General features: G+C 47.2%; 4 protein-coding genes across 6 annotated transcripts in view; 2 read left to right on the top strand and 2 right to left on the bottom strand.

Moving 5' to 3' along the window:
* The window catches only part of sash1b (SAM and SH3 domain containing 1b), a 52,153-nt gene extending 47,350 nt beyond the window's left edge, over positions 1-4,803 (top strand). For all 3 annotated transcript variants that reach the window (XM_063908754.1, XM_063908753.1, XM_063908755.1), the window contains 4 exons: positions 59-271; positions 344-494; positions 669-830; positions 4,452-4,803. In XM_063908754.1, coding sequence (XP_063764824.1) covers positions 59-271; positions 344-494; positions 669-830; positions 4,452-4,720 — 795 coding nt within the window. In that variant the 3' untranslated portion in view covers positions 4,721-4,803. The remainder of the gene's footprint in view (positions 1-58; positions 272-343; positions 495-668; positions 831-4,451) is intronic.
* A 959-nt stretch (positions 4,804-5,762) lies between these two features.
* Positions 5,763-10,409, bottom strand: ddo (D-aspartate oxidase). Its single transcript, XM_063908757.1, has 5 exons — positions 9,781-10,409; positions 8,126-8,301; positions 7,077-7,185; positions 6,829-7,005; positions 5,763-6,707 (listed from the first exon to the last, which is right to left on the bottom strand). The coding sequence occupies exons 2-5, from the start codon at positions 8,295-8,297 to the stop codon at positions 6,146-6,148; spliced, it is 1,020 nt and encodes a 339-aa protein (XP_063764827.1). The 5' UTR covers positions 8,298-8,301; positions 9,781-10,409; the 3' UTR covers positions 5,763-6,145.
* Positions 10,152-16,800, top strand: zbtb24 (zinc finger and BTB domain containing 24). Its single transcript, XM_063908756.1, is given in 10 exon segments — positions 10,152-10,350; positions 10,878-11,333; positions 11,448-11,832; positions 13,580-13,747; positions 15,201-15,284; positions 15,357-15,440; positions 15,506-15,587; positions 15,664-15,886; positions 16,005-16,145; positions 16,147-16,800. Coding segments are annotated over 9 exon segments (1,905 nt in total). The 5' UTR covers positions 10,152-10,350; positions 10,878-10,886; the 3' UTR covers positions 16,438-16,800.
* Positions 16,801-19,976: 3,176 nt separating this feature from the next.
* foxo3a (forkhead box O3A) overlaps positions 19,977-24,021 on the bottom strand; it is a 6,147-nt gene continuing 2,102 nt past the window's right edge. Inside the window, 2 exon segments of the mRNA XM_063909109.1 lie at positions 19,977-21,535; positions 21,537-21,982. Of these exon segments, the coding sequence (XP_063765179.1) occupies positions 20,896-21,535; positions 21,537-21,982 (1,086 nt within the window). The 3' untranslated portion in view covers positions 19,977-20,895.

Raw genomic sequence — 24,021 nt, 5'->3', positions numbered from 1 at the left:
GGCTCTGTAGAGAACATGTGCAGAGACCTCCTGTAATAACCTCCCCTCTCCTCCTCAGAGCGGGGACGTGATCGAGGTGATCAGTAAGCCTCCGATGGGAACGTGGATGGGAATGCTGAACGGAAAGGTCGGCACCTTCAAGTTTATCTACGTGGACGCTCTGAACGAGGAGGTGGAGGAGGTGAAGCCGAAGAAGACCCTACGGAGGAGGAGGCCTCGGCAGCCGAAGCCCACGTCTGTGGAGGAGCTGCTGCACCGCATCAACCTCACCGTAAAGAGATTATTAAACATAAAAAGTCGTGTAGTGCCTGTATAGAGTGACTGATGCACCCCCTCTCTGCAGGAGCACCTCCCCACCTTCCTGTTTAACGGCTACGAGGACCTGGAGACCTTCCAGCTGCTGGAGGAGGAGGACCTGGACGAGCTGAACATCAGAGACCCTCAGCATCGAGCCGTGCTGCTGACCGCCGTGGAGCTGCTGCAGGAGGACGACGGTGGGTCAATACATCGTGTCAGAGTCGAGGGAGGGGTTTGATAGGCTGAGGGGCGGGACATCTCATAGTGGTTGACCAATCACAACAGAGCTTTATCTCACTCACTTTAAAGCAGGCTGTAATGTTTCCTGGTCGTGACGCTCTGCCCCCTGGTGGTTGTGTGTTGTGTTACAGGCAGCAGCGACCCGGAGCGGGGGGGTCAGGTGCTTCAGGAGAAGCTGATGCAGCGCCGCGGTCTCACAGGAGACTCGCCCCGGGACTCGGGCTGCTACGAGAGCAACGAGAACCTGGAGAACGGGAACGAGAACCTGGAAAACCTGGAGTACCTGGAGAACGGTAACGGCAGCCCGAGCCCCCCCTGAACTTACTCTTCTTCATCGGTCTCCAGCTCTTCTTCTTCATGCTCCAGTATTTCATTTTCTGCTCCTCTGGAAACTCTGTCGTCACATTATCTGGTGCTGCTCTGAGTTTATTTATTCTGAAGCTTCTTCCTCTTCTTCAAGTTCCTCCATCTCTGAATCTCTGCTACATACTGATACACACCTGAACATCAGCAGGAGAGGACTCTTTAAAGTAGAGACTCTACATACTGATACACACCTGAACATCAGCAGGAGAGGACTCTTTAAAGTAGAGACGCTACATACTGATACACACCTGAACATCAGCAGGAGAGGACTCTTTAAAGTAGAGACACTACATACTGATATACACCTGAACATCAGCAGGAGAGGACTCTTTAAAGTAGAGACTCTACATACTGATATACACCTGAACATCAGCAGCAGAGGACTCTTTAAAGTAGAGACTCTACATACTGATATACACCTGAACATCAGCAGGAGAGGACTCTTTAAAGTAGAGACTATACATACTGATACACACCTGAACATCAGCAGGAGAGGACTCTTTAAAGTAGAGACTCTACATACTGATATACACCTGAACATCAGCAGGAGAGGACTCTTTAAAGTAGAGACTCTACATACTGATATACACCTGAACATCAGCAGGAGAGGACTCTTTAAAGTAGAGACTCTACATACTGATATACACCTGAACATCAGCAGGAGAGGACTCTTTAAAGTAGAGACTATACATACTGATACACACCTGAACATCAGCAGGAGAGGACTCTTTAAAGTAGAGACTCTACATACTGATATACACCTGAACATCAGCAGGAGAGGACTCTTTAAAGTAGAGACACTACATACTGATATACACCTGAACATCAGCAGGAGAGGACTCTTTAAAGTAGAGACACTACATACTGATATACACCTGAACATCAGCAGGAGAGGACTCTTTAAAGTAGAGACGCTACATACTGATATACACCTGAACATCAGCAGGAGAGGACTCTTTAAAGTAGAGACTCTACATACTGATATACACCTAAACATCAGCAGGAGAGGACTCTTTAAAGTAGAGACACTACATACTGATATACACATGAACATCAGCAGGAGAGGACTCTTTAAAGTAGAGACTCTACATACTGATATACACCTGAACATCAGCAGGAGAGGACTCTTTAAAGTAGAGACACTACATACTGATATACACCTGAACATCAGCAGGAGAGGACTCTTTAAAGTAGATACACTACATACTGATATACACCTGAACATCAGCAGGAGAGGACTCTTTAAAGTAGAGACACTACATACTGATATACACCTGAACATCAGCAGGAGAGGACTCTTTAAAGTAGAGACATTACATACTGATATACACCTGAACATCAGCAGGAGAGGACTCTTTAAAGTAGAGACTCTACATACTGATATACACCTGAACATCAGCAGGAGAGGACTCTTTAAAGTAGAGACGCTACATACTGATATACACCTGAACATCAGCAGGAGAGGACTCTTTAAAGTAGAGACGCTACATACTGATACACACCTGAACATCAGCAGGAGAGGACTCTTTAAAGTAGAGACACTACATACTGATATACACCTGAACATCAGCAGGAGAGGACTCTTTAAAGTAGAGACTCTACATACTGATATACACCTGAACATCAGCAGCAGAGGACTCTTTAAAGTAGAGACTCTACATACTGATATACACCTGAACATCAGCAGGAGAGGACTCTTTAAAGTAGAGACTATACATACTGATACACACCTGAACATCAGCAGGAGAGGACTCTTTAAAGTAGAGACTCTACATACTGATATACACCTGAACATCAGCAGGAGAGGACTCTTTAAAGTAGAGACTCTACATACTGATATACACCTGAACATCAGCAGGAGAGGACTCTTTAAAGTAGAGACTATACATACTGATACACACCTGAACATCAGCAGGAGAGGACTCTTTAAAGTAGAGACTCTACATACTGATATACACCTGAACATCAGCAGGAGAGGACTCTTTAAAGTAGAGACACTACATACTGATATACACCTGAACATCAGCAGGAGAGGACTCTTTAAAGTAGAGACACTACATACTGATATACACCTGAACATCAGCAGGAGAGGACTCTTTAAAGTAGAGACGCTACATACTGATATACACCTGAACATCAGCAGGAGAGGACTCTTTAAAGTAGAGACTCTACATACTGATATACACCTAAACATCAGCAGGAGAGGACTCTTTAAAGTAGAGACTCTACATACTGATATACACCTGAACATCAGCAAGAGAGGACTCTTTAAAGTAGAGACTCTACATACTGATATACACCTGAACATCAGCAGGAGAGGACTCTTTAAAGTAGAGACTCTACATACTGATATACACCTGAACATCAGCAGGAGAGGACTCTTTAAAGTAGAGACACTACATACTGATATACACCTGAACATCAGCAGGAGAGGACTCTTTAAAGTAGATACACTACATACTGATATACACCTGAACATCAGCAGGAGAGGACTCTTTAAAGTAGAGACACTACATACTGATATACACCTGAACATCAGCAGGAGAGGACTCTTTAAAGTAGAGACATTACATACTGATATACACCTGAACATCAGCAGGAGAGGACTCTTTAAAGTAGAGACTCTACATACTGATATACACCTGAACATCAGCAGGAGAGGACTCTTTAAAGTAGAGACGCTACATACTGATATACACCTGAACATCAGCAGGAGAGGACTCTTTAAAGTAGAGACTCTACATACTGATATACACCTGAACATCAGCAGGAGAGGACTCTTTAAAGTAGAGACACTACATACTGATATACACCTGAACATCAGCAGGAGAGGACTCTTTAAAGTAGAGACTCTACATACTGATATACACCTGAACATCAGCAGGAGAGGACTCTTTAAAGTAGAGACTCTACATACTGATATACACCTGAACATCAGCAGGAGAGGACTCTTTAAAGTAGAGACTCTACAGCAGGAGAGGACTCTTTAAAGTAGAGAGATGACCTCATCAGAAATACGTCTGTTAACATGAATGTCTTTCAAAGACAGTCAGCTGTGATATTTCCTGTGAATAGTGTGTGTGGTTATTGGAGCGTGTCTCTGCAGTGAGGTGCCGTGTTCCTCTCAGAGATGATTAGAGTAAAGTTGCTTTTGAACGTCCTGCTTTTATTTCTGCTGCGGTCTGGATCAATAATGGGTATTTAAAAGAGTTCCTGTACAGTTCCTCTCTGCTGTTTCTCTGTATATTTTTCTAGTCCGGTGAAAAACGTTGAACAATATTTTATCTTGTGCCTGAAAGCTGCAGAATTTAAAGTATTTACTGAGTTTCAAATAGAGGTTGAACTTGTTGAAAAGCAGGATTTTGTATCTTTGTGAATGCACTTATAGGCAGAGTGTTTCTCTCTGCCTGGTTTTGGAAGTTTCTGTGGAGAGGAATAAAGACTCCATGATCACCTGACCGCTGCTTCCTGCCTCTCTCTGTTCGCCCCCCCCCCCCCCCCCCCCCCCCTTAATGGCCTCCTGATCTGCTAACACTTGTTTATTTCAGGACGAGACACACAGACTTTCTCCTCCATCACGGAGAACCTCCTGCAGCCCGAGGAGCAGGAGGTGCATCCTCACAGATGTGCAGCCACTTCCTGTCGTGCAGAAGTCGTCTTTCCTCCAGAGCTATCAGAGACTCTCCCCCCCCTCTCCTCACCAAACACACCCCAGACTTCAGAGGAGAGCAGCAGACGCTCGGTGTCTGCTAACTCTGAAGCCCGGCGGCTGAAACTGAAGAGCCATAAAAGAGGGACGCAGCGTCAGGACGTCTGAGTCTCTGCTCCAGAGCTTAAAGTGCACGGGATGAACGTCCAAAAGAAATGTGAGGGTTTTCTGGGTAATGAGAGGAAAACATGTCAAAATATTCCATGTTAAAAATAATAATTCACTTCGATGTGAAAGAGACTTCAAGACATTTCTGCAGAAAATCATTTATGATTTTTGTACTTTCAAAATTGTTCCCTCGAGCAAATTTCGATTAGAGAGCATCGTGTTTGTGAAATAAAAAGTGTGAATAATTTGATAGAGTTTTGATTTAAAACGGAACATTTTGATTGTATTATTCTTCATTATAACATATTCCACACACATAATAAAAGGTGCATCTAAAGGTTCATCCCATCATTACTGGTTTAGTGTAGCAGAAATATGATGCATAAATAATTACATAGAAAAGGGATGAAGAACCTGCAAGAACCGGTCCTTAATGCAGCAAAAACCGTAACAATGTCCTTGTTTTTTAAGGTAAGACCGTGGCTCTATGGGCCAGCTTTAATACGGCTGCACCTGCAACTGGAGCACATTGCTGATTTTAGATTCATGGTTTGTTGAGACGATATGATTTAAAATGGAGATAAGCAGCAGAGTCTGGAAACACACTTGAAGATTATTCTATGTATATTATTTGTAAAATGTCTAAAGATGATGAGAATCTTCTGGGATGATGTCAGGAAAGTATGTCCAAAATGTTCCCAAATCATTTCTGAATAATTTGGAGGAAAAAACTTCCTTTAAAATATTGTGGAAAAGTTTGAAAACAGAGTCAAATACATTATTCTATTATCAAAGAAGGTCTCTCGAGCTAATGTGTGTTATTGTAGGAAATGTTTGTAATGTCCAACAATTGATTTCAGGAAAAGATATGAAAGTTATTCTTAATAAAATGTGTTATTCTACGATCAAAGAAGGTCTCTCAAGCAGAGTAGGAAATGTCGAACGTTTCTGGAGATTTGGGGAAAATACGTCACAAATCTGTAAAATTGGCAAAAAAACATGAATTGTAAAATAATAATAATAAGAGAAATGAAAATACACATTATATTCAATCAAGTTTTATTCATCATTATTTTACATACTGTGGTTTTCACAGTCAGCAGGTTGTGAGTACAGTGTTCCTTTTCATTCATTGATCAATAAAGGTTTATTTTTTACACATTTAAAAAAGCTGTTTCTACTTTCACGTCATAAAAATGGAGAATCATCTCAGCAGCTCCGCCGGCGCCAAGCAGTGCAGACTTTGTGCAAAAAAGCATTATCAGTATTAATCTGACAGGAAGAACATTCACCAACATCAGACTTTTACACAAAGTTTTCGGAGTTACAAAATATGAATTTTGACTTGAGGCGACTCCCTTTAAGATTAAGCAGATTAAACTCAAACTCTGTGTTCCTTTAAGGCGAGTGGTACTGGCCCCCCCCTCACAGTTTGGCTCTGTTTCTCTGCGTCTCCTGGAGGCTCTGCTGGACCAACTGCAGGGCCTCCAGAGCAGTCCCCCAGGCCAGCGTGACCCCCACCCCCCCGTGACCGTAGTTGTGCACCAGCGGGACAGTGCGGCCCTGCAGGCGCAGCAGCTCCCGCTCCACCCGGGGGCTCCTCCTGTCGGGCCGGAGCCCCACCCAGGTGCTGAGGACGCGGGCCCGGGACAGCGAGGGCTCCAGCCGGTTGCAGCGCTGCAGGATGCTCCGGGTGTCGCCCTCATCCACCTGCAGCCGCCAGTCCCCCCCCTGCCGGGTCCCCCCGACGGTGGCCCCCTGGATGCCGGGGTAGATGTAGGTGAGGCCGTCCCCATCCCGGATGAAGTGCTGCAGCCAGGGGGCCGCCATCTTCAGGACCTGGCCCCGGACCGGCTGCATGCCGCTGTCTCCACCCAGCGCCCGCGCCCCGAGGCCGGAGCAGTTCACGATGAGGTCGAAGCTGCCGCTCAGATCCTGCAGGCTCTGCACCCGCCGCTGCTCCACCCGCCCCCCCGCACGCCGGAACCTGCAGACAGCAACACGACAGGTAGAAAGAGGGGGCTCCACCTCTGACTGCATGACCGGTACTTAATAACTGATCAGATATTGATAAGATAAATAAGGTGTATTTATTCTGAGTGACGTACCTCCTCTCCAGCCACGGCAGGTAGCTGCTGCACTCACACTTGATGGTGGTGAAGGCTTGTCCGAACCGATGCTCCGGGAATCGCTGCAGCTCTCGCTCCGTCATGATCCTGAACCCGATCACCAGGTCCGCCCAGTACGGGGTTTGATCTGCCGGGACGTCCCGGAAGATCTGCCAGCTGCAGGAGGAGCAGGAAGTCAGAGCAGGGAATATTAACGTGTGAATTACTCTTATTTATGCTTTACTGACCCGGAGCTGAGCATGACCCCCGCCTCCGGAGCGTCTTCAGACTGAGCGATGTGCAGCAGGTGGTCGAAGCTGGACCTGAACCAGCGCCTCTGCTGCTCCACAGGAACATCTGAGGAGGAGAGGCAAACCTTTGAAGGCTTTGTTCACAGCTAGGGTTTGGGAACACACATCAGGAATTCCAGGAGCACCGGAAAATGCAACATACTTAAGACATAAATAAAGAAATAGAGCTAAAGATTAAAGTCCACAAATCATTTCAACATGCAGAGCTGGTGTTCCCACAGCGCCGGGGAGTTGTTCATCTGGAAGTTTAACTAGGTTTGGAAGTAGCTTGCAGGTCGTTGGACATCATTCCTGATTGTGGATCAGAGGTTCTTTTACTCTCTGTATTTTGATCTGTAGATAACTTCTGGGTCGTTTGAAAACGGGAAAGATATTTATACCAAGTGGTTTCAAGAGGAAGCACACACATGCACTAACACACACATGCACTGACGGGCCTTCTGCACACACACATGCACTACCACACACATGCACTACCACACACTAACACATGCACTAACACACACATGCACTAACACACACATGCACTAACACACACATGCACTAACACACACTAACACATGCACTAACACACACATGCACTAACACACACATGCACTAACACACACTAACACATGCACTAACACACACATGCACTAACACACACTAACACATGCACTAACACACACTACCACATGCACTAACACACACTACCACATGCACTAACACACACTAACACACACATGCACTGACGGGCCCTCTGCACACACATGCACTAACACACACATGCACTAACAGGCCCTCTACACACACATGCACTACCACACACATGCACTGACGGGCCCTCTGCACACACATGCACTAACAGGCCCTCTACACACACATGCACTACCACACACATGCACTGACGGGCTCTCTGCACACACACCCCCTGTGCAGTGTGTCTCGCTGTACTTCAGGGATATATCTTACTCAGCACATTATCATTACAGCGCTACAGTCATCACCTGGGAAGTGGTTGGCGAACAGGATGCCGGCGGCTCCATCGCTGGTGGTGTCGGGACTGAACTTCTCCCCCAGCAGGGTGACGGAGCAGTGGGGAAGAGCCTCCGCGATGCACACCGCCGTGGAGAGCCCCACCACCCCTGCCCCCACCACCACCACCCGAACAGCCCCCATGATCCTGCAGCAGAGAGAGGTTAATGCACAACTCCCCTAACCTCCTGACTGTTCAAAGATCCTCTGTAATAATTAAGATGGGTTACATAACACGCTGTAAACCTGAGAGGGGGGGGACCTCAGGATCTATTCCAGGTGACAGGTTAACCTTCAATTACAGCAGGAAATTCACTAAAATGTAAGTTAAATTTCCCATAATTCAGAGAACATTTTAAAATATTTTAAAAAGTAAAATTAGAATATTCCATAAAAATACAAAAATAAAAGTATTTTTAGAAAAATATTAAAAAGTTATAAATATTAAAAAATAAATGAGTTGAATATTTAAAATAATATTAACATAAAACAAGTAAAGTATAATTAAAACTAAAATATATGAAAGTAAAAGAAGAGTTTATGATGCCAGAGAAGTGAAATATTAACATTAAATAAATCAAGGTATAAAGTCATAAACAAGTTACATTTTGGGAAATATCAAAGTATAAGATGCTGTTAAAAAGTTAATCATTACAATAAAAAAGTCATAAACTATTATCTTAAGAAAGATTTTAAAAAGGTCAAAGTATAAGATGCAAGTTAAATATTACTGTAGTTACTATGCATTATACTTTGTATTGGATCCTGCTGCCTCAATTTTTAGGGTTTCAAATTGGTGCAAAAAAACCTTCAAGTTAAAAAACATTGATGTTTTTATCCCATTATTATTTGCAGAAAACACCATTAAATGTGAGCCTCTGCACAGCGCTGTTATTACACTTTACTACAGATATAATGAGCAGAAATATGAGATAATAAAGCAGTCACAGTGGATATTCCAACGCTAGGAGGGATATAAACATGCACACTTACTTCAACTAAAACATACACAGGCTAACAAACCGAAGGAGAGTTTCTGACAGCTGTGAATGTTCGCTGCATGGAGCCGGTGTTACGGATGAACGTGTGGCTCGATTAACTGGTGACATTCTGTAATGTTACACAGGTGTGTCGGGGGGTGTACTTTAAGCAGCCCATGTCGACTAACCACGAAATACACATTTAGATCGTTTCGTCTGTGGTTTACATTTATCTTTTGCTGTATTTGGCTCCATAAGAACGAGTATTTGAGACTGTGGTAACGACACCGTTATCAGGACGCTCACAGCAAAGACTACACAACCCATAGACTGTATACAGTCTATGACACAACCACAAAGCAGGGGACTGGGGATGTCTGTTCAAAATATTGCAAGCTCAAATAAATCATTTAACCCAGTTATTTTTGTCAGACTTATTACTTCATATCTTTCTTCAGTACAGGTACAGGTTGGATTCTGCACCCAGTTGACCAGCTGGTTTCTAACTCCATATTTTACCTTTAAAGTGCAGACAGCGTTTTAAACAGATTTTGGCATAGTGTTATTGTATCCAAACACGATATTTGAAACGTCTCAAATGTCCAATAGTCACTAAAACGCAGATTAGTTTAACTTCCTTCACTCACCTGTAGTGGTACTAAACCTGCTCTGCTCTCTGCAGACTGTAGAGTCTCTCGGGCTGTGGAGGAGGTGCAGCTCCTGGTGAAGGTCCTCAGGAATAACCAGGAGTATTCACATGAAGCTGAGTGCAACAGGCTGACCCCCCCTCAGATACTGCTCTCTGACTAACTGTGCTGACCTTCAAGACACGGTTAGACATAAAAACATAAAGAGCGGAACAGCTGATCTATAAACCATGAGTCAGCCAGCACACCATCAGCTGTTTCCATCCATAGCACGTGTACGTCAGTTAGGCGCCTAATCACGTTCGAATCACAACTCTCGCGAGAACTCACTCCCTCCGTCCACAGCTGTAGAAGGTAAGGTCCTTACAGATCACTATTCCTGAATTAAACCTCCTTACAGCTGACACAATCTGAACCATGAGTGAGATAGAGTTTATTTACGGCTTTATTACCGCTGCACACTCCGCTTCTTCTGCTAGCTTTAGAGTGCGTGAAAGCTAGCGGAGAATGCATTGTTTATTAGCATGATGCTAACCTCACTGTGTGCAGTTTGAGTTCAAACATCAGCAGGTAAACTTTATTATCAGTCAGGTTAGTGGATAAAGAGTTCTAATGGATGCAAACTCAAGAGGAAACACGAAAGATGAATGAGGAAGTATTGCATTTGTTAATGAGCTAATCTGCACACGACTCCAGGACAGAACTGTGATGTATTCCTCCCACAGAGGGGACATTTACACTCATTTTACAGCAAAGTATAAATAAAGACAAATTACAAGTACACATTCGGTTAGAAACGTAGCAGCAGTAGTATTTATAAAATGAATTCATTGTAACATGTAGAATGAGTTTGATAGAAGCTGGATAACAGAGGTCAAATGTATATATTGCAAGTTACTGACAGATTCGTGTTACAGTATTAAAATTGTCCAACTAAGAAACCAGTAATTATAATACTATAACACATAATACATGTTATTGCAAAACAGTGGTGTCGTAGGTTTTGTTTTATGTTTTTTCCTGGTTAATAACCTCACACAAAATGCTCTAAACTGTCATAGTATGCAAGAAATGTCACTAAAAATGTCCTCCTGCAGGATCTGAAGATGTCTCCGGCAGCGGACCGGTCCTCCCCCCTCAGGACCCTGCACTCAGACTCCCACCAGCAAAGCATCCTGGGTAAACTGAGTGCCCTGAGGCAGCAGGACATCCTGTGTGACGTCACTCTGCAGGTCCAGGACGAGACGTTCAGGGCCCACCGAGCGCTGCTGGCGGCGAGCAGCGACCACTTCCTGTGTCTGTTCACCGCGCAGCCTCAGAGCTGCTATCGGCTGCAGGACGTTTCTGCAGAGACGCTCGCCGCCGTGCTCCACTTCATCTACAGCGCCCAGGTGTGTGTGCAGCGGGACACCCAGGTGTGTGTGCAGGAAGATGTCACGCAGCAGCTGCTTGCCGCTGCTAAACTCCTGCAGGTCAGCGAACTCATCACAGCGCTCTCTGAACACAGACGCTCTGCAGAGGAGCTGAAGGAGGTCCAGCCAGAGCTGCAGGAGGTATAACAATAATATGGTGAAGCTTGAACATGCTAAATATCTGGGAAAATGTTTCAAATGCATTTCATTTCTCCCATTATTTCCCTTTCACGTATGTCTGATTGATGATTGCAGGTGGGCGTTCCCAAAGTGCAGGAAGTGTCCAAACGAAAGAGAGGACGCCCGAGGAAGAGGGATCAGAGGGAAGGTTCAGAGGCTGCAGAGGTTCTCCCTGACGATACAGAATCAGATGTTCTCCATGGTGACGCAGAATCAGAGTCTAAAGGCGATGCAGATTATAACCCAGCGTCTGTGCTGCAGAGCCGGCAGAGCAAGCGTAAGATCCGTCCCCCGGTGAAGTACAAGAGCTACAGAGTGAGCGGAGAGGAAACGGGAAGTAGAGAGCCGGGGAAGAAGGGCAGGAAGAGGAAGTACCCTGCCACCGAGGCGCGCTGCGAGGACTGTGGGAAGGTGTTCAAAAACCACCTGTTCCTCAAGATCCACCAGAGGACGCACACAGGTCAGCTGACAGGATCTAATGCTGGCATGTGTCATAACCAGCTCCTGAAAAAATCTCGGGGGGGCAATTTTTTTCTGATAATGATTAAGGTGACCCATTCAATAGGGACATTAAGAAAGACCTGTTAACTCAGACAGAGATCCCTCTTGTGTCACTAGATGGCAACACAGACACATGAGCTGTGGAAGATCCACACGGATAGCTGCTGGAGATGTTCGTCTTTTGGGAGGGGGAACATTGCCCCTCCACTGGATGAGGGATTCAGGCTAGCTGTTCGTCGCCACAATGACGAGGTGAGCCACGTCCTCAACCGGCGGTTCCAGTGTGTGAAATTCTGCGGGGTGTTTGAGCTGGCTTTGCGAGGCAGAGATTAAACTGAGGGCTCCACCAACCCTGGCATCTTTCTCGGACTGCTCGACTTCGTGGCTCAGTTAGATGAAGCTGTTGATGAGCATCTGAAACATGCTACGGTGTTCAAGGGCACATCAAAGTCTGTTCCAAACAAACTGTTTGGCAATTGAGATAGACGTCGACTCCGTGAGAGGGATGAACTCAAAAAATGTTCCTGGACTGCGTGGTTGCTGTCGATGTATCTCAGCACAAGCACCAGCTGTGTCTGTGTGGAGACGTCCATAGTCTCATCAGCTTGGATGGGTACATAGTACGCTGACTTCACCTCCTCCACAATGCGTTCCCTCACCAGTGCTAGCATAAACTCCAGGAGCTCGTTTGGAACAGTCTTTGATGTGCCCTTGAACACCGTAGCATGTTTCAGATGCTCATCAAAAGCTTCATCTAACTGAGCCAGGAAGTCGAGCAGTCCGAGAAAGATGCCAGGGTTGGTGGAGCCCTCAGTTTCATCTCTGCCTCAGTAAAAGCCAGCTCAAACACTGGAACCGCCGGTTGAGGACGTGATGGTTCCGGCTCACCTCGTCATTGTGGCGACGAACAGCTAGCCTGTGTCCCTCATCCAGTGGAGGGGCAATGTTCCCCCTCCCAAAAGACGAACATCTCCAGCAGCTACCCGTGTGGATCTTCCACAGCTCATGTTTCTGTGTGTTTTCAGAGAGATGCTGCATATCTATGATACCAGTCGACCTCCAAGCATTGCCGTCTGCCGTGCGCCCTCCAGGGTGAACCCGTAGGCAGGGGTAGCAGAAGACTGCGTTGGCTACCTCACAGCCTGCTAGCCAGGTTTTTCACTCATACCCATTTGTAGAAAATCCTCGGGTGTAGGTCTCCCCCCCCCCCCCCCTTTGTAGAAACTTGTTGAATGGTTAAATCTGATCTTGGAGGTCTTTGTTTTAATGTCAATGTATCTGGATTTGCACTCTGACTAAAAGGAACTTCTCTCAAAATCACGATGGAGCTGCACTGAAGGCCAGCCCCCTTGAGAGTAGTACGTGACTTGATCGGAGAAGCTGCCCGCTCTGATATTTGAAAGAAATGCATTTTACATGAGAGTCTATGAGAGACCCCTGGGGCGGTGTTCAACCTGACTGAAATCGCCCCTAAAGGGGCGGGACCATGTGAAGCACGACTTTAGTCTGATTGGATAATGACATCTGTGACAGATCTAAGAGCACTGATTAGACTGCTGCTGTGTTAGCAACACAATCCCTCTCTTTCCCGTTGGTAGTGCGTCGCCCAAATCGCCCTAATACACAGTCTGTGTGTCTCTCCTCTGCAGGTGAGGCTGCCCCTGCCACCTGTGTTTCATATTTATTATTTCTAAATGTTTCCCCAGGAGAGAAGCCGTTCCCCTGCCTGGTTTGTGGGAAGGCGTTTACCCAGAAGCACACGCTGCTGGTGCACCAGCGCATGCACAGCGGAGAGAAACCGTTCGTCTGCAACGTGTGCAGCAAGTCTCTGAGCACCAAACACGCCCTGCAGGAGCACATGCACCTCCACCAAGGTCTGTGTGCAGCTCCTGAGGATCCATGTATCATCATATATACTGAAAATCCACATCTAGCTCTGGGGGGTGACCTGCAGCAAGCTTTCATCCCCATCATGTGCCGTATTATTATCTGATTAGCTTTTGCTCCTCTCACATGCATCCATCATTAGTCCATCCATCATTAGTCCATCCATCATTAGTCCATCCATCATTAGTCCATCATTAGTCCATCCATCTTTAGTCCATCCATCATTAGTCCATCATTAGTCCATCATTGGTCCATCATTAGTCCATCATTAGTCCATCCATCATTAGTCCATCCATCATTAGTCCATCATTAGTCCATCCATCATTAGTCCATCATTAGTCCATCCATCATTAGTCCATCATTAGTCCATCCATCATTAGTCCATCCATCATTAGTCCATCCATCATTAGTCCATCATTAGTCCATCCATCATTAGTCCATCCATCATTAGTCCATCATTAGTCCATCATTAGTCCATCCATCATTAGTCCATCCATCATCAGTCCATCCATCATTAGTCCATCATTAGTCCATCATTAGTCCATCATTAGTCCATCCATCATTAGTCCATCTTTAGTCCATCCATCATTAGTCCATCATTAGTCCATCTTTAGTCCATCATTAGTCCATCATTAGTCCATCTTTAGTCCATCATTAGTCCATCCATCATTAGTCCATCATCAGTCCATCATTAGTCCATCATTAGTCCATCCATCATCAGTCCATCCATCATTAGTCCATCATTAGTCCATCATCAGTCCATCCATCATTAGTCCATCATTAGTCCATCATTAGTCCATCCATCATTAGTCCATCTTTAGTCCATCCATCATTAGTCCATCATTAGTCCATCATTAGTCCATCATTAGTCCATCATTAGTCCATCATTAGTCCATCTTTAGTCCATCATTAGTCCATCATTAGTCCATCCATCATTAGTCCATCATCAGTCCATCCATCATTAGTCCATCATTAGTCCATCCATCATTAGTCCATCATTAGTCCATCATTAGTCCATCATTAGTCCATCATTAGTCCATCATTAGTCCATCTTTAGTCCATCATTAGTCCATCATCAGTCCATCATTAGTCCATCATTAGTCCATCATTAGTGTGTGATCTGTAGTTTTGATTGAATATCATTTTCTAGAAGGGGATTAGGCACACATTCATTTTTCCGATCTAACCAAAAGGGATTTATTTTTTCTCAGAATTCCGACTTTTTTCTTGGAACAAAAACATTCCTTTGGGTCAGATATCACCATTTATTTAAACACGTGGCCCTAACCCTCTTCCGTAGTAAACTGCATTTTCAAAAGGAAAATCCATATTTCACATCATTAAATGGTATGCCATACAAATGTCCTAATTGAGTTTCTCTCAGAAAAGCCTGTGTGTCTTTCTCCTACTCTTACTGAGAGTGGTTTCTGTTTCCCTCAGGAGGCAAGCCGTTCAGCTGTGATAAATGTGGGAAGTCGTTTACTCAGAAGCGGCAGCTGAAGAGTCATCAGAGAGTCCACACAGGTGAGCTTCTGATTCATTAAAGCATGCGTCTAAACACTGATTCATATCAATTATATTCTGTCTGTGTTGAAGGCAAGTCTCTGCCAGAGTGCGCTCAGTGCCATCACAAGTTCCTGGACACGGCTCAGCTGAAGAAGCACCTGAGAACCCACACAGGTAAATCCGATCTGTGAGTGTACTGTGGAGGTGAGCTCTGATGCTGATAGTAATGATGTGTGCAGGTGAGAAGCCATTCACCTGTGAGATCTGTGGGAAGTGTTTCACAGCCAAGAGCACGCTGCAGACCCACATCCGGATCCACCGGTGAGACAAACCTTCTATAAATGACAGCTACTGAAGGTGATGCTAGATATGAGCTAAGATTAAGAGCTGTCTCCAGGGAGGAGAAGCCGTACTCCTGCTCCCTCTGCAGCCGCTCCTTCTCAGACCCCAGCGCCCGCCGCAGACACCAGGCCTCGCACTCCGGCAGGAAGCCCTTCAGCTGCTCCTCCTGCAATCTTTCCTTCACCCGCCTGGACAACCTGAAGACCCACAGCAAGGCCCACAGCAAGGAGTGTCCCCAGCCCCCCTCAGACCCCCCCACGGACACCCAGCAGCAGGAGGTGCGTCACGTTTCAAATTGTGATTCTTTTTTTAAGACATACTTTTCTTTGACATTTTCAATAATTATTTTGACATTTCTGTGACCCCTCCCTGACTTTTGAACCCCCCCCCCAGCAGCGCGGCGTCCTGCAGCAGTACCAGCTCCCCCCCAGCTCCCAGCAGCAGATCCAGTTGGTGGTGACGGACGACCTGAACTTCGTGCCGGGTCAGAACCAGGAGATCAGCATCATCACCACGGAGGGGGGGGGGCGGGGCGGCTGGGGCAGCAGGGGCGGCAGGCTCCCCCTCCAGCAGACTCACACTCCTCCCCCCGGGGAGCGTGGCCCTGGTGGAGCCTCATCACCTGCTGGAGGCCCCAGGTGAGGGGGTGCATGTCATCACGCTGAGCAAAGAGGCCCTGGATCAGCTGCAAGGCCACCACGGGCCCCCCCTCACACAGCCCATCTCCATCAGCCAGACCAGCGAGCAGATCCCCCCCCACCACATCCAGGGACAGACATTTCAGATCCAGGCCGGGACCCTCTCCTACCTGTACCCCACCAACAGCTGACCCCCAGAGACTCCTCTGAAGTGGGGGGGGCTCTCACTCCAAGCTCTCTGAAGGTTTCCTCCAAAAATGATATCCTATTCTGCCCGGCAACACACTCCCTATCATCGAGTCATTTCTGTAGACAGCCTCAGCAGCAGGAGCCCCTCTGTGCAGCTCCTGACCTGCTTGTGTTTTAGTTGACTCTAAGGCTTTCCCTTACCCTCTTTGATGAAATGTCTGCATACTAATTCTGTGGGTTTTTCAGATGCTGTGCTTCAGTTCCTCAGCAGCAGTGGCCTAGCTAGGCCTCTGCTAGGTACCTTAAATGTTTTAAAGCCCACCCAAATGAAGATTTGAAATGAATAAATAAAAAGGGCCTTCACGTCTCATGCCCCTTTTTGAAGAATGAAGTTTTCAAATGAAAATATTTCACCTAATGGTCATTGGTTATGGTATGTTTAATACTTTGATTGATACATGTTTCTTAAAAGTGTTGAGAGTTGTGCCCCCTCCCCTTACCAAGACCACATAGTTCTATTAGAGCTAGCATCTTGATGTTGCTCTCAAAGTGCACCAGATGCATGCAATTCACTTTAAAATGTAAAAAAACACAATGGGCCGGGGGAGCATGCCGTAGACGATGTGAAGTCCACCTCCTAAGACATGTCAACATGACTGGGGCCAGCTAACATCGAGCTGCAACGTCTGCAGCAAGTCCCTGAGCACCAAACACGCCCTGCAGGAGCACATGCGCCTCCACCAAGGTCTCTGTGCAGCTCCTGAGGATCCATGCATCATATACTGAATATCCCCCCCCCCCCCCACACACACCTTAAAAAAGAGGCCCCAAAAATGTTTCACACAGCTCCACCTAACCTCTGGGATAAGCCCACCCTAACTTGAAAACCTAGCTACGCCCCTGCTCAGCAGGAAGTGCCTCCTCAGGCCTGCAGGGGACGCTGCTGTGAACACTGACACAGGGACGGAGAGCGGACAGCTGTTTCTGAATACAGGCAGTGTGCAGGTGTTCTTCATCTTCATCTTCATCTCTTTTTTATTCATTTATATTTCTTGTACAGATTTTATTTTTTGAAACTTTATTTTATTTGCTGTTATTACCATTTAAATGTTTCTCACTCCTCTTCCTCCTCCTCCTCCTCCTCCTCCTCTCCTCACAGGTGAAAGGTATATGGGACACAGAGCTCCTCCTCTAATCTCCTTTCTTCCCGGATACAGCGCGTGACTGGCTGTTAGCAGGAGGTCATTAGCCAATAGCAGAGCTCCTCCTGCAGCCTGCATTAATATCCTCTGCAGACAGATCACACACACACACACACACACACACACACACACACACACACACACACACACACACACACACACACACACACACACACACACACACACACACACACACACCCCTTCTTTAAATTGTAGTTCTTTATTTACATGCACCAGCTCTGATACAGCAACACAACTTCTGTTGGAGGAGGAAGAAGAGGGGGAAGAAGAGGAGGAGGAAGAAGATGAGGAGGAGAAAGAAGAAGAGAAGGAGGAGGAAGAAGATGAGGAAGAAGAAGAGGAGGAGAAATAAGAAGAGAAGGAGGAGGAAGAAGATGAGGAAGAAGAAGAGGAGGAGAAAGAAGAAGAGAAGGAGGAGGAAGAAGAGGATGAGGGGGGAGGTAAAGGGAAGAGGAGTGGGTAAAGAGGAAGAGGAGGATGTAGAGGTGGAAGAGGAGGAGGAAGCAGATGAGCATGAAGAGGAGGAGGAAGAGGAGGAAGGAGAGTCTGATGCTGGCAGTGATTGACAGGAAGCTGCAGGAAGGAGATCTGGTGTGCAGAATTTATTCTTGAAAATAAAATGAGAGAATAGGATCCAATGTTTCCGTGACGTCGTGGGGATCGTTCCCCTCAAAGAGAGTACTTCATCAGGGTGACTGCACCTGGGGACCTTGACTCTGGCAGAGCAGGAGCCCAGACCCCTCTCTAGAGAACATTAGTCTGCAGAAATAATGAAAACACTCAAATATTAATTTTAAAACTGTACAAAATAATTCATATCCCTGAAATACTCCCTTCAGTATTTAATGCATTTATTAAAACACTGAAGCCTTTTGTTTTGGAATATACAGTACGAGTCTCTGCATTAAATGAAGAGCACTTGCTCTGACTGGCTGCAAGTCAAACGAGACAGATTTTTTAATATCTGGGTCCAAAGAGGATCTAAGTTTGCTATCCTGGCTCCTGATTGGTGGAATGAGCTCCCCACTGACCTCAGGACAGCAGGAACTCTGCAGGTCCTCCATGAGAAACTGAAATCTTGGAAATTAACCCCCCGCTCTTATAATGGTAGGACTTGCATGAAGTGGATTCGTATGATCTCTCCTCGATGTTCAGAGTTTGATTCTCTACGTTTTTTGTACGTAAAAGCGTCAGCTAAATGTAACGGCAATTTGAAGTGAAAATGCACGTTAATAAGTCTTTAATATTCTGCAGGAGCCGGGGGGGTTTGTGAACAGATGTTAAGACTGTAATTCATCCAACCTGTTCTACGTTTTTCGAGTGTTCGTTCACTCTGAAGGTATGAGAGGACAATAAAGGGTTCTGCAAGAATTCCAGGAAACACAGGAGAGAAATGAATGCACAATGAATAGTTTCAGGAGAGATTTGTCCTTAGAGAGCGGATGGAGGTGTTGGATGCTTTTACTCAGCTCTGAGAAATGACAAACAGGTGACAGTAAATAAAGCGTCCTGTAGGGAGACAGCTGATGTAAACACAGAGAGCTCCTCCTACAGAAACCTCTACATCTGTACACTAACTCATCTCCTCTGCAGGAAATGCAGGAATAATTTGGCAATATTTAAAATACTGGGGGTGTTCTCTGCCTCCTCCCACCCAGCACCTCACAATATAGCACCGAGGAAGTGATGAGAGGGAGACACTACAGGGGAAATATCCAGAGATTAAGATCTCTTCTATTATATTACTTCTTTCAGACTAGAGGAAAGAAATCCAGTCAGTCAAAGTTTCATGGTGATATCTGATATGTACCCTACCCTACGGAGGCCCACAGGTGCTAACACGCTACATCAGGCCAAGGACAGGAGACACGCTGCAGCTTCAGGGAGGACGCAGATACAGTAACACAGATCAGAACACATGCAGAAACATCTGCAGCAGCTCTTCAACACATGCAGAAACATCTGCAGCAGCTCTTCAACACATGCAGAAACATCTGCAGCAGCTCTTCAACACATGCAGAAACATCTGCAGCAGCTGGAGACCAGGGGACACTAAAGAGAGACGCACACAGCTGGAGACCAGGGGACACTAAAGAGAGACGCACACAGCTGGAGACCAGGGGACACTAAAGAGAGACGCACACAGCTGGAGACCAGGGGACACTAAAGAGAGACGCACACAGCTGGAGACCAGGGGACACTAAAGAGAGACGCACACAGCTGGAGACCAGGGGACACTAAAGAGAGACACACACAGCGTTCTCCAGCTGTGTGCGTCTCTCTTTAGTGTCCCCTGGTCTCCAGCTGTGTGTGTCTCTCTTTAGTGTCCCCTGGTCTCCGTTGTGTTGGAGCTTCTTGCAGCGTTTGGTTTCTGCAGCTTTTAGTAAACTGCTCATGTTTCCTCTGCTGAATGTCCTCTAGATGCTGCATGTGTTGAAGAGCTGCTGCAGATGTTTCTGCAGGAGTTCTGATTTGTGTTTCTGTATCTGCGTCCTCTCTGAAGCTGCAGCGTGTTTCCTCCTGTAGTGTCTCCTTAACAAAAGTCTAAATGTAATGGAAGTCACTACAGCTAATAAACGGTCCTTATTTGGGTCCTACGGTCATGAAGTATTGCAGAAAGTGGAAGAGGAGGGGACGATGGTGGAGGGGATCATCATTACTCATATTATATCAGTGATGCTCCTCTTCTGAAGGAACACCGTTCACAGTACTCCCACTGAACCACAGGGAAAGGTAAAACTGGCTGGATAAAAATGAAACACCACGTAGAAACCACACGTTCACATCTGGATTCAACATCAACTCTACACGCTGATGTTCGGTGACTCGGTGCATCATGGGGGAAAGGAACAGCTTATAATTAACACTCTTTAGTCCGTTTTAATAAATAAAAAAGCTCGTCAAGTATGTCCACGTTAACACGGTCCTCTGTAAACAGGCGGTCGCTGCACGGCCGACAGCTGGTTTGGCAAAGTGTCTCCAGGTGAGAGAGAGAGGAGAGATTCCCTGAGACTGTTTCTGAAGCGTCCGTCTCTCCTCAGACACCACATGTTCCTCCCTCAGGACAACACCGAGCTGCAGGATGTCCTATTTCCGAGTTGGACCCTGAAGGCAGCATCTCCCTCTACAGAAAGCCGATGGGTACAGCGTGGCAGGATTTAGCGAGCTAGCTAACCTGCAGAGTCTGGGTTCAGGACTCCTCCCTGCAGCTCGGTGTCGACCTGTGTCGTCTCCCTCTCAGCTCGGCACCCAGCTGTGAGGCGGAGTCTGTTTGAGGCTCCCGGACTTCCTGTTAGCGTTCTGCGCGGCGGCGGCGAGGCGCGAGTCGAAGCTGAGGTCCAGGCAGTCGGCGTCCATCAGCTCGTTGCGGATGATGGCGTCCAGGTCGCAGTCCAGCCCGCCGTTAAACATGTCCAGGTCCAGGTCCGAGACCAGTTTGCTTGGGGACTTGAGGACCGGTTTGGCGTCCTTGGCATCGGGCGGCGGCGCCGGGTCTTTGCGCAGCAGCGTGGCGTTGCGGCGCGAGTTCTGCAGCGTGATGGCGGCGGCGCTGGCCTGCGACATCAGCGGGTCGGACTGCGTCAGGAGGGCGTGGCTTTGCAGGTCCTGCAGCGATGCAGCGCCGAAATGCGAAGAGAACCAGGTCTGCTTGTTCTCCTGGATGGTCTGCATGGGCGCCGTGCGCAGGCCGGCGATGCTAGGCGGGCTGAAGAGGCCGGGGGAGGGGCTGCCTCCTGCGCTGCTGAAGCTGAACACGCAGCACGGGTCGCCCTCCTCGTCCGGCGGCTGCGGCGCAGTCAGGCTGATGTTGTCCAGCAGGTCGTCCATCAGGTTGTCGGACAGCCCGTCGTTCAGGTTCAGGTCTGAGAGGGCGGGGGGGGCCGGCGGACGGCGACATGCTGCTTGGGCTGGAGAACAGCATGGGGGACAGCGGTGAGTCCGGACCCTCGTCCAGCTCAAGGTTGGCGAGGATGGGCGACAGGCGGCCGCTGAGCGTGGAGGCGTTGGAGTTGGTGCGCGAGCGGAAGTCGGTCCAGGCGTCGAGCTCGTCGCTGCTGCGGGAGGCGGGACTTCCTGTCCACTTGGAGAGGCTGCTCTCGGAGCCGCCGTCCTGCGCCGCCTGCAGAGACGCCTTCTTCTTCGTGGCCCGTCCCCGCGCGCCTTTGATGTACTTGCTGTTGTCCATGGAGACGGCGCGGCGGCGCGGGGCCTTGCCTCCCTTCCCCCCCTCCGGGTTCAGCATCCACCACGAGCTCTTCCCCGTGCCCTCGTTCTGGACCTTCACAAAGCGGCTGTGCAGGGACAGGTTGTGCCGGATCGAGTTCTGAAACAACAAGTGAAGAAACATCAGGGACGACTCCGGAAGGATCCGGACTGAGTCACAGCTCCACCTGATCTACGGAGCTTCCTGGAAACAAATGCTCTCCGGATACAAAAAAGGATGAGTGGAAACTAACCGACTTTAGAAGTTGCACAAAAACGACTACTGAGAGAGAAAGGCTGAAGAAAATAAATCCAGAGCTTGTAGAGCTGCTGAGAGAAAGAGGGTTTTATTTCTTGCAATAAAGCTGATGATTACACAATGATACACAGATCCGAGGGGTGCTTTATCCAAATTCTATTCATGCTTTTCTCCAAATAAACGTGGCTCTTTTTCAAATTGTCTGACAGTCAGATAGCACTTTCCTTTGACCACATGTTCCCGGAATTACATAACTTAAGCATATGTTATATATTAAAATGAATAAGGAAAACCACAAGAATGAAACCTAAAAGGAGCAGAAACCTGAAGAAACCTGCACCACGTCACTGGTCTCTGCGCAGCCACTGGTCTCTGCGCAGCCACTGGTCTCTGCGCAGCCACTGGTCTCTGCGCAGCCACTGGTCTCTGCTCAGCCACTGGTCTCTGCGCAGCCACTGGTCTCTGCGCAGCCACTGGTCTCTGCTCAGCCACTGGTCTCTGTGCAGCCACTGGTCTCTGTGCAGCCACTGGTCTCTGCGCAGCCACTGGTCTCTGCGCAGCCACTGGTCTCTGCCCAGCCACTGGTCTCCGTGGAGCCACTGGTCTCCGTGGAGCCACTGGTCTCTGGGTTTCTTTGATGGTTTCCAGATATTTCTAACAGAGTAAGTCCAGTATTTGGACATGTTTCTTGCCTCCTCAGCCTCTAAAGATCCTTGAAATGGGTTCAAAGGTTCAGATAAAGAAATCACTGCTTGGTTAAACTGCTGACAGCCTCACAAGACACTGACCCTTGACCTTTGTCCACACAATCTATATCAGTCCTCTGTACACCCTCATCTCAAGGTGAAGAGCAGAGTCCTGCAGACACTCCACTCCACTGCAGACCATAATGCATCGTGCTCCTCATGACGCATGCACTAAGACACACTTCTTGCAGGATGTCCCTCAGCATCTGCAGCCTGAAGAAGGCCGTCTGAGCAGGAGGGGGTCCAGCTTAGTCAACTTGACTCCATCCCTCAGAGATCAAACAACTCAAGCTTCAGTCTGGATCCTGGATCCTGAACTGACCCTCAAGAAGCCCTATTCTGCTCTCTGTGGTTCTATAGGTGTTAGTGCATGTAAGTGGTCTGCAGAGGCTAACCCCCCCCCCACATTAAGCCGATTTAAAGACATTTCTGCAGGAAACTGATGATGAAATGTGGAGGCATCTTTGTGTTACCCCCCCCCCCCCCCAGAGACTATACACTGGGTATTCAGCTCCCTATACCCCCCTCGCTGTGTACCACTCTGTCCTTTTTATGTTCACGTGGCAGCAGAGTCAATCAGCTGACTGTATATAATGTAGGTCAGTGAGAGCAGCTCAGCTCAGCGTGTGTGTGTGTGTGTGTGTGTGTGTGTGTGTGTGTGTGTGTGTGTGTGTGTGTGTGTGTGTGTGTGTGTGTGTGTGTGTGTGTGTGTGTGTGTGTGTGTGAGAGAGAGTGTGTGTGTGTGATCTTTAAAGCTGTGTTTGTCTCTACCTTTGTGCAGCATCCAGGAAATGTCACACGTCTCTGCAGCAGATGCACAAACATCAAACATGTATTTCTCTTTAGAAGCAGAGCTGCTGCACCTCACACACACACACACACACACACACACACACACACACACACACACACACACACACACACACACACACACACACACACACACACACACACACACACACACAGTATTGGTGCAAAACCCAAAAATATTCACTTTAATTTGATATAAATCAGAGAAAAGTTGCTGATTTCTAAATTTGAGACGCTGGAAACAGACTTTTCTGGCATTTTGCATAAAAAATAATCAGTAATTTGTGGATTTTATGTGACTAGTACTTGGTACAGGTCAATCATTTCCCCAAAAAGTAAAAATGT

The sequence above is a fragment of the Eleginops maclovinus genome, chromosome 19 (assembly GCF_036324505.1).
Source record: "Eleginops maclovinus isolate JMC-PN-2008 ecotype Puerto Natales chromosome 19, JC_Emac_rtc_rv5, whole genome shotgun sequence".
NCBI classification, from domain to species: Eukaryota; Metazoa; Chordata; class Actinopteri; order Perciformes; family Eleginopidae; genus Eleginops; species Eleginops maclovinus.
This window is presented reverse-complemented; position numbering and strand designations above follow the sequence as displayed.